A 10,931-nucleotide genomic window follows, 5' to 3' on the forward strand; every position below is an offset into this window, starting at 1 on the left:
TTCAGTCGTTGAGAGCACCTGCTGCCCTTGCAGAGGACTGGAGTTCAGTTCCTAGCACCAATGTCAGACAGCTCACAACCACCTCTAAGTCCAGTTCTGCTCTCTTCCACTGAGATCCTCCTGCCTCTGCCTCCCAAGTGCTGGGATTAAAGGCGTGTGCTACCATTGCCTGAATTCTATGTTTAATGTAGTGGTTAGCTTTTTCCTCTGATCTCCAGATAAGCTTTATTGGGGTACACAGATAAAATATCACCATACTCTTCTGGTCTCCTCTGGCACCTGCACTCACGTGCACCCCCCATATAAATTTAAAAACAAATTAAAGCCTTTCTCATCCAAGGACTTCGTTCCAGAGAAGAGTTAAAGGATCTTCATCTTCGGCACCTTATTAGTTGTCTTTTTCTAAACCAAACTGCTAGGGAAAGGGCTCAGATCTTTCCCTGCATCTACACATAATTCATCTTGTGTGCAAAGAATATAATCTTGCTGTCTTGCCCCCACCTCAGACTGTGATGGGATACCACGATGAAAGCAGCGTAAGGGAGAAAGCATTAATTCCAGCTGGAGGCTCAGGAGTACAGCTCTTCACGGCAGGAACTTGAGGAAAACTGGTGCCATCCGTACTGGGTGGCCCTACAGCAGTCACCACTCACAGATGTCCTAGAGGACCTTCTTCTGGGAGATTCTAGGTCTCATCGAGGTGACAGTTAGTACCAGCCACCACATTTGCTCTTCTTTCTTCAAATTTGTTTATTTTTATTTTATGTGCATTGGTGTTTTGCCTGCATGATACACCTCACATGTCTGTTGTGTGCCGGATCTCCTGGAACTGAGCCACCATGTGGGTGCTGGGAACTGAACCCAGGTCCTCTGGAAGAGTAGACAGTGTTCTTAACTGATGAGCTCTCTGGCTCTGCTATTCTTTTTTTTTTAAGATTTATTTTTTATTTTAAATTTTATAAACGGTCTTATGATAACTTGCAAAAATAAAATCAAAAATTAGCCATATCCCAAGTCTGTCCATTTCAATGAACTTCTGTAGAGTTAGAGTAGCCATGGAATGGAAGCTTGGAGTTTACATTTTTATTATCAAATATGTTTTTATGCATATATTCATCACCCAAAACAAAAATCCATGACAGAGTTAGAAGCAGGAAAACTATCAGATTTAGCTCCTCTTTTATAACTTGATACCTGCAATCAGTTCTTTCTCATCCTAATCTGCAGCTTTGTTTTCTTTTCAACATGTTGTGCTGTACCCACACATATATTTGTTTACAGACAGACATATATGATCGTATGGGTATTTATTTATTTTTAACTGTGTGTCGTGTGAGACATTGTGTGTATGTGTACCATATATATGCAGGAACCTGTGGAGGCCAGAAGAAAGTGTCAGGTTCCTTCGAACTAGAGTGACAGGTGGCTAATGTGGGTGCTTGGACTTGAACCCAGGTTCTCTGCAAGAGCAACAAATCTCTCTGTTTCTGTCTCTCCTCCCCTCCCCTCTGACGACGGGTCGCACTATGTAGCCCTGGAACTCACTACGTAGACCAGGCTGGATCCCATCTGTGTCTGCCTCCCCAGTGTTGGGACTAAAGGTGTGTACCAGCACGGCTGGCACAGGGAATACATACTCGTAACTCTCCAAACTCAAGCTTACTGTTCTCGTCTGCTCTCCCCACTCCAGCATCTACTAATAGCTTCTGGGGATTTTACCACACTGGTTCAGTCTGTCCTATTTTTAAAATGACCACAAATAGGGCCTTTCAGATGACTTAGGGAACTGTGGTTGGTAAGTAAAATGAAAGAAATTTAAATAAATAAAACGGAAAGAAAGAAAAAAGATGACTTAGCCAGGAGCTCATGTCTTTAATCCCAGGACTCAGGAGGCAGAAGTAGGTAGATCTCCGAGTTCGAGGCTAGCCTGGTCTACTGAGTGAGTTCCAGGACAGCCAGAGCTACATAGAAAGACCCTGTCTCAAACAAAAAAAACAAACAAACAAAGACAAAAAACAAAAAAAGTTGACTTAGCAGATTTTTAAAACGATGCCTGCCTTCTATAGACAAACCTGAGTTTTGCCCCAGAAACCACACAGTAGAAGAAGAGAATCAACCCCCCAAAGTTGTCCTCTGCTCTCCACACATGTGCCATGGCATATGGACGGACACACACACACACACACACACACACACAAACAAAATAAATGTTTAAAAAATTAAAAACCTACAGATGTACTCAAAACATTGTTGTTTTTGTTTTTGTTTTTGTTTTTTGAAACAGGGTTTTTCTGTGCAGTTTTGGTGTCTGTCCTGGATCTCCCTCTGTAGACCAGGCTGGCCTCGAACTCACAGAGATCCACCTGGCTCTGCCTCCCAAGTGCTGGGATTAAAGGCGTGCGCCATCACCGCCCAGCTGTACTCAAAATATTGTATAAAATTACAAGAGCTGGGCATGGCGGTGTATTAGGGTTCTCTAGAGAAACAGAACCAATAGAAGGTATATATATTGTAAAAAGGTGTGTGTGTGTGATGTATATGTATATACATGTTCTTGTGAACGTGTGTGCACATGAACATGTGTATATACACTCATGTGAAGGACAAAGGTCATGTGAAGGTCAGATATCTCTCTTGTTTGATCTCCACCTTATTTTTTGAGACAGGGTCTCTTACTGAACCTGTCACTCACTATTCAGCGAGGCTGATGGCTGACTGAACCACAGGAATCCTCCTGTCTTGGCCTCCCCATCACCTGGGATTATGTGGGTTCTGGGGATCTGAACTCATGTCCTCATGCTTGAGTGACTGGCATTTTACTGACAAGTCTTCCCAGCCATGAGGCTAGCTTTGTCTGGGTCTTTTGTCAGGTGTGTCGCTCATAGTGGCCTGAAACTGGTGACTCTCCTGCCTCAGCCTCCTGAGTGCTGGGACGACAGGTATGTACCACCATTCCAGCTCTGCCAGTTCAGTTTGTGCAGCATTCTGCCCCTCCGTGGTGAGAGGCCTTGTCCTACCTGGGCAGCCATTGGGGACCGGGCTGCTCTAGGGTCAGCTTCCTTTGATAGACTGGCCACATAGTGGTTGTCCTTGGTGGCTCCCTCAGGCTCTGCCCTTGGCTTTCTCTCTCCCAGGCTGAACCTCCGGGAGCTGGGCCCCTGGGCCTCCCACATGCGCTGGCTGGTCTGGATCATGGCCTCCACTGGTACTATCTATGTCTTTTTCTTCCATGAACGGTAAGTCAGGGCGGGGACTCACATTGATGAGTTGTCCCTTAATTCTTCAATACCACCTGCTCAGCAGCCTCAAGCAGGTGAGCCCCCAAGATGACCCCCAAAATGCCTACATCCTACCCTTGAGGACCATGGCTGTACACCAGGTCCCATGGCCCAGAGGGACATATCTAAAGCAGTGTGTGTGTGTGTGTGTGTGTGTGTGTGTGTGTGTGTGTGTGTAGGGGCCAGAGTTTAATGCTGGCCAGTGAGCTCTAGAGATCCTCCTGTCTCCCATCCGAAAATGAGGTTGCAGATGTGTATGATCATGCCTGGCTTTTATGTGGGTGTGGGGATCTGAACTCAGGTCTTCATGCTCATACAGAAAGCCCTTTACTAGTGAAGCCATCTCCCTGGGCCCTGAATGTTTTAAAAAAAATCATAGTGGGTGTTGGGGAGATGGCTCTGTTGGTGAAGTTCCTGTTGTTCAAGCATGAAGTACTGAATTTGATCCCCGGGACACACTTTAACAGCTGGGCATAGTGGTGTACCCATTGTCTCTCTGCTGAGGAGGCAGAAACAGGAGGATCCCTGGGACTTGCTGGTCAGCCACCTTACCTTACTTGGCAAGATCCCTATCAGTAAGAGACCCCTTCTCAAGGTGGACAGCACCTGTGAAATGACACTTGAGGCTTTCACACATATGTGCTCACACCTCATACATATGTGCATCTGCATACCCATGAACACACACACACACACACATCAAAAAATTTTACTTCGTGTATGTGTGTCTGTGTGCATGTATATGTACATATGTGTGTAGGTACCCAAGGAGGCCAGAAGAGGGTGTCAGATCCCCTAGAGTTGGAGTTGTAGGTGGTTATGAGCTACCTGTTGTGGGTGCTGGGATTCGAACTACACATGCTCTTAATTGCTGAGCCATCGATCCAGCACACTATCCTCTCTAGATCATTTTTTATGACATCATAGGATACTTGACCCACTAAGTGAACTAGGTCACATGTCACCTGCCTTCCCTAAACTGTGTTATCAGATATTGGGGAACGGCTTTAAGAGGTCACCCTGAAACCTTTTTTTTTTTTTTTCTGCTATGGGACTGGAATGACAGTCATTAAATGTGGAGGAGAGAGAATCCGAGGAAGCAACAGAAAATAACCAAGTCCTACAACCACGAGCCCACAGGGCCTCCAGGAGACAAACAATCCAGAATGGCATAGGGCTCGGTTCACCTAGCAATTCAGCACAACCGAGAATGGCTGCTTGGGTCCTGTGGGAGAAGATGCTGAGATTAGTAATGTCTGCCATAGGCCACACATTGGCGATATCCATGTACTTGCTGTGCTTAAACTTGCAACCCATGTTCTACCTACAGTGTAAACTTTAGAAGCTCAGAAACAGGCTCAGAGAAGCCAAGGGGCTTGTCATATGTTTTGCCCAAGGTCACACGACTCCCATTGCCCGTTGATGTGGCTGGGCAGAAAATGAGAAGAGGAGTTCCACACAGAGAACATCTCCTCACTGTGCTGGTCTTCAGCGACAGGAAGTTGTGTGCTCTGTCCCTCTTTGGAAGCTTGTCCTGAGACCACATGATTTGTCTTCCCAGGTACAAGCTTGTGGAGCTGCTCTGCTATGTGGTGATGGGATTTTTCCCTGCCTTGGTCATCCTCTCCATGGTAAGTCCCACTTGTCCAGGGTGAGGACACCCATCTTCTGGAAGGAACACATGTGTGAGCTGGACCTGCCTCTTGAGACTATCAATCAAGCCCTCTCCTCTGGCAGCAGGGGAAACAGAGGCTGAGTGGGTCTGTGTGCTTGCCTAAGGGGACAGAGAACAGGGAGAGCTCGCATGGGAACTGCAGCATCCCTTGTGCCTAAGTCTGAGGTTAGGTCTCCATATCCTATGAAGGTGACTAGACAGCTCGGGTAAGACACTGATCATGGTGCCTGGCACATAGTACCTGCTGAGAAACACTAGTGTTTTGACTACTGTGTGGTTAACATTCAGTTAACCTCTCTTGAGGACTAGGGAATATGTTACTATGTGTGTGTGTGTGTGTGTGTGTGGTGTGTGATGTGAGATACCTTAGAGCTATTCACAATACCACCCAAAATGTTTTAGATTCATTTTTTGTTGCATGACAAATAGCAACTTAGAGGGCTGGACTGGAGAGATGGCTCAGTGGTTAAGAGCACTTGTTGCTGTTGCAAGCCAACCTGAGTTTGGTTCCCTGCACTTATGTCAGGTGGCTTACAAACACACTTTTCACTCCAGGCAATCTGATGCCCTCTTCTGGCCTCCATAGGTACTGCACAGAAACGGGGCATATACCCTCCTTCCCATATACATACACATAACTAAAAATGAAATAATTTTTTAAAAGTGGTTTAGAAAAGAAAGGGTTTATTTGGATCACAATTGCAGGTTACAGTCCATCATTGCGAGGAAGCCCAGGCACTAGTGACATCCACAATCAAGAGCAGAGAGAAATGAGTGTGTGCTTATTACTCCGCTTACCATTTCTACTGTCATACAGTCCAAGACTCAAATCCAGAGACTGGTGCTGCCCATTTTTAGGCTTCGTCTTCAGACATCAGTTATAATAATCAAGACAATCTCCTACAGACAGACCCACAAAGCAACATGATCTAGACATTTCCTTGTGACTCTCTTCTCTGGTAATTCTAGATTGTATCAAGTTGGAGGTTAAAATTAAGCACCACACGGGATCTTTAAGATTTCTAAGAGACGTTTTTTATTTTTTGAGAGGGGCTCCTGTAGCCCAGGCTAGCCTCAAATTCATTATGTAAAATGGTGTTGCTTTTTCAAGGCTGAATAACATTCCTCGTGTCCAGTTCTTTCTTCTTCTTTTTTTTCTGTTTTAATTTGTGTTGTTTGCATGAGACAGAGTCCTGCTCTGTAGCCCAGGCTGGCCTTGAATCCCTTCTTCCTCTGCCTGCTCAGTCCTCGGGTTGCAGGCAGGTGCCACTTGCCCAGTCTACAAGAGACTTTGTTTTGTGGCTGTTCAAGTTGTAGAAAGACAAGGACAGTGGAACCCGACTGACCTAAAGATGGTTAGGTCCTGTGTGTCAGTACAGATGACCGGCACGAGTGTGGTTTCTGGAACCCAGGTTAGGTGACTCACAAACACCTTCCAGTGTGGCACCCAGGTTAGGCGACTCACAAACACCTGTAACTCCAGCTTAGGGGGTCTAGTGCCCTCTTCCTGCCTCCTTGGGCACCCACACACATATGGTGTACACACACATACACACAAACAAACAAACAAATAAATAAATAAATAAATAACTTCTTAAAAAGCTGGCATGATGTGTGCCCTTGTAATCCCAGCACTGGGAAGGATTTCTGAACTTGCTGGCCAGCCAGTATAGCCTTACCGATGAGCTCCAGGCTAGTGAGAGACCCAGTCTCATAAAAAACGAGGTGAGTGGTCAGGTGCTGGGGGCTTATAATCCCAGCACTTGAGAGGTAGAGGCAGGTGGATCTCCATATCTCCGAGTTTGAGGCCAGCCTGGTCTACAGAGCAAGTTCCAGGACAGCTAAGGCTATAGAGAGAAACCCTGTCTTGAAAACAAAACAAAACAAAACCGAAAGTGGATGGTGTCCTGAGGAGCAGAGCTTGAGGTGGACTTCTGACCTCCACATGCGTGCACACGTACCACATACCACACATACACACATACATACACACACACACACACTGAGAGAGAGAGAGAGAGAGAGAGAGAGAGAGAGAGAGAGAGAGAGAGAGAGAGAATCCTTCTTCTCTATGGCTAAAATTCCTTCCCCTGAGAAGATATAAACATCTACCCCTCCTTGAGTCCACCAAAATCCACCTTAGGTTTACCTGCAGGGCTTTGTGTGAGGGATTATGGGCAGGAGCATGGGTGACTTTCTAGCAGCCACACTGGAAGATTGCATCCATCATGCCTGATGACTCCTCATGGCTATGCAGATGGAGTTCCCTCCCATATTGCCCACCTATAGCCTCTAGCCCTTCTCAGAGACCCCAAGGCCATTTGCAATTGGGAACAAATTGGGAGGGATGGCTGGATACTCAATGGAGGCTACCATGACCCTCCCTGGCCCCCTTTTTCCAGGAGGGAATGTCAGCACTCAACAAGCCCAGCTGTGATGATCCTTGGTGAGCAGGCTAAACCTCCTGAAGATGACAGCAGTTTGGCTGGGAGGATAGCTTTGCAGAACATCCTTCCATCCAGGCCATGGCATGCCCCTTCTACTGTCTCTGTGGACTTGGCTCCTTTGGGACAGTCACATTTTATGGTAGCTGTCCTTTCATGCCTGGCTTACTTCACTTAGCGTTGTGTCCTTGGAGCTCCTCCACACCGTGGCTTGGTCAGAAGTCTTTTTTTTTTTTTTTTTTAAGGCCAAGTAACAAATAACATTCCATGATATGAGTATATCAACTGACTGTGAGTACGTGTGTGCAATGACGGGGATTGAACCCAGGGTGTTGCACATTCTAGGAAAGTGCTCTACTATTCAGCCAAATCTCAAGGCCCCCCCCCCACCTTTTTAGGGTCTCAGTATTTAGCTAACATTCTTGAACCTGCTATGTGACCCTGTAAAAGCAGGGTTTTTTAGATTTTGGCTTTGTTTTGTTAAGGCAGAGCCTCGTGTAACCTGGCATAACCTTGGATTTCTAATCCTGCTGCATTTGCCTTTTCCCAAGTGCTGGGCCTCTGAGGTTCGAGTTCACTATCATCAACCAATTGCAGATTTGGAAAAGTAATATGGGAAAATTTGATATCACAGTGTTGAGATTTCCTAGGGGACTCTGGACTTGTTCACAACTTGCATGTCTTTTTGTTTGGGTGGCAGGAAATGACTAGCTCTTCCTCTGACTTGTGTCCAATCCTTTTCTTCCAACAGCCCAACACTGAGGGCATCTGGGAGCTGATGACAGGAGGGGTCTTCTACTGCTTGGGTATGGTGTTCTTCAAGAGTGACGGAAGGATTCCTTTTGCCCATGCCATCTGGCACCTCTTTGTGGCATTTGGTGCTGGTACCCACTACTATGCCATCTGGAGGTACCTCTACCTGCCCAGCACACTGCAGACCAAGGTGTCCAAATGAGATGACCCAGACTCCATGGGTCATTTAGACTTTGGGATCAAAGCATCTTGGGAAGTGAACTGAGAACTCTAACCCAGAGCATAGTGCCAAGGTCTGCCTGCCTTTTCCTGGATGGAATTCTTTAAGGGTCTAAGGTCCCTTTCACTGACAGCCAGACCACCTTTTGAGTCTCCAGCAAGGAAGAAAACATTTAGTCGTCTCCATGGAGAAGAAATTAATTCAGTACTGTATTTCTACTTTAGACAAATGACTTTTTTTTTTTTTTTACTATAACCAATATTAACATCTTCAGAAAAGGGCAAAATTGGGAATGACCATTTGAGAAGTAATTTTTAAGGTCCTGAGAACCTCCCTTTCTGCTGCAGGGGAAAATCACCTAGCATTATAGATGACAGATGGGGAATATCCCTGACCATTTCGGACATCACCAATCAGTTGCAGAATTTGCATAGTGGTAGGTAGAATTCAACATAGTGCCCCATGCAGACATTACTAATTGATTCTGTGCTCATGATGGAACTTCTTGGCTGGCCTGGTGTGTTAAGAGACAGGATCACAGCAGAGCCATTAGAAACCACTGTATGGAGGAGTATGCTTATCTCTGGACACAACTACCTTCTATTCCCTCCTGTCCACCTTCAAGGAAACATTGGTATGGGAAATTTGGAGGCATTGCAGGGAAACCAAGGCATACATTCCAAGCAGCTGCTAACACTCCGGTCCACCATGGCTGGTCCTTGGTACTGGAGGAGCTGAGAGCTGGGATGAGGATGCTGCTACTTAGCTATTTCTTCTCATCTCACAGAATCCAGAGAAATGATGAAGCTGCGTTCAGCAGGTTTTTTTTTCCCCCTTGGTTTTCTGAGATGGCTTCCAGAGGTCCCTCTGATGGGCCCAGGAGCAGGGTCTTCAGCCATCAGAATTATGGAATGTCTGCATCCCCAACCTCTGAGGTGACATGTCAGCTAAGAACATGGCTGTCAGGGGCCTATCCTCAGTCACCTCTACTCCTGGGCTAGCCTTATCATAAGATGCCACCTGGACATTGGCTGAGTATTGGAGCTGCGGGCCATGCTCCTGACCTGAACTGACGACTCAGAATCTCTGGAAGAGGCTCCTGGAAATCCAAGGTCTTACTCAACAACTTCCAGCCAGATGGGTGTGGGAGAGGGTGGGCCTAGACAAGGTGCCTTATACTTTGTTCTAGCACATTCCAAGGTATTTCAGGGCTTCAGCACCTGGAATCCCATATGTCAAAGCCAGTATTAAATCAAGTTTATGCATTCCTCAGAAAGATGGTTTTGGAGCCGGTGAGCTTTAGGATTGGTTTTGTCTAGCCTGCCTGTGCATATGAGTGCTGTGTGCATGTATGAACACGTGAGAGAGAGAGAGAGAGAAAGAGAGAGAGAGAGAGAGAAAGAGAGAGAGAGAGAGAGTGTGTGTGTGTGTGTGTGTGTGTGAACAGGACCTCCAGCCCCTGGAAACCATCTTGGGTAATGCTGTCCCATGGATCTCCCCCATGTTTCCTCCAACTAGGGGTCAGGGTTCAGAGAAGAAGACCACAATGGAGACAGCTGACTGCAGACCGGGACCTTCATAACTGGCCTCCCCTTGTGTCTGAGGCTATTGGGGGAAGGGGTGGGGCATCTGGAATGCTGTGTGGGAACTCGCCCGGATGTGATCACTGGTCAGACCAAGAGAATCTTTTGTCACTAGGATGCTAATGGGGACCAAGGAGGTTCCCAGGAACAGTGATGGATGCCAGGACACTGACTTGGCACTTCAAAGTGACCACATGGCCCCTGAGGAGCTCATGAAGTGAACAGCTCCACCTCCTGTGCCCCTGGGCTGAGCATTTGACTTGAGTTGGCCCTAGATGGCTACCCCACATGTTGTCTCTCTCCTACCCAACTCCTACTCATCCTTCAAAGCTCAAATACACATTGAGGAGCTTGTAGATTTTGTGTGACTCTGGGGCTATCTTCTGCACCACCTCATTCCTCGTGCTTATTTGTACCACAGCTCAGAGCCCTGTCTGACACTCAGGTACTTAAGCTGCTCCTGGAGGGCAGAGCTGTCTTGCTAGGAGTCATCAAATTCGGCCTTCCCCATCTGCAAAGGTTTACGTCAATCTCCTGCTCTCTGTGGCAGGTGCTGCCAACTATAAAACAAAGTAAATGAGACAGTGCTTTATAGGGGGCTGGAGAGATGGCTCAGCAGTTAAGAGCACTTCCTCCAGAGGACCTGGGTTCAGTTCCCAGCACCCACATGGCAGCTCACAACCATCTCTAATTCCCGTTTCAGGGGATCTGATGCCTCTTCTGGCCTCTGCAGGTACTAGGCATGCATGTGATGCACAGACATACATGTAGGCAAAATACCCACACATATAAAGATAAATAAATAAATAAATAAATAAATAAATAAATAAATAAATATGACTACATGAAGAAAGGAATAGGGTAATAAATATCCAGTGGGGCTGCTGAGATGGCTCAGAAGTGCAAGTGCTTGCTGCTAAGCCTGCTGACCTGAGTTCAGTTCCTGGGGCCCATAGTAGGAGAGACTGGACTTCTGTA

General features: G+C 46.6%; 1 protein-coding gene across 3 annotated transcripts in view; it reads left to right on the forward strand.

Annotated features, from left to right (window-relative positions):
* The window catches only part of Mmd2 (monocyte to macrophage differentiation associated 2), a 48,655-nt gene extending 39,009 nt beyond the window's left edge, over positions 1-9,646 (forward strand). The window contains exons 5-8 of one of the 3 annotated variants that reach the window (XR_009375847.1): positions 3,135-3,236; positions 4,840-4,909; positions 7,356-7,539; positions 8,149-8,260. Coding sequence is in view for 2 of the 3 variants with exons in the window: in XM_059249202.1 (XP_059105185.1) it covers positions 3,135-3,236; positions 4,840-4,909; positions 8,149-8,352 (376 nt within the window). In the remaining variant the exon portion in view is untranslated. Of the gene's footprint in view, positions 1-3,134; positions 3,237-4,839; positions 4,910-7,355; positions 7,540-8,148 lie in introns of all 3 variants that reach the window. The other 2 variants (XM_059249203.1, XM_059249202.1) reach the window with 2 other exon arrangements.
* The last annotated feature ends 1,285 nt before the right edge of the window (positions 9,647-10,931 follow it).

The sequence above is a fragment of the Peromyscus eremicus genome, chromosome 23 (assembly GCF_949786415.1).
Source record: "Peromyscus eremicus chromosome 23, PerEre_H2_v1, whole genome shotgun sequence".
Lineage (NCBI taxonomy): Eukaryota > Metazoa > Chordata > Mammalia > Rodentia > Cricetidae > Peromyscus > Peromyscus eremicus.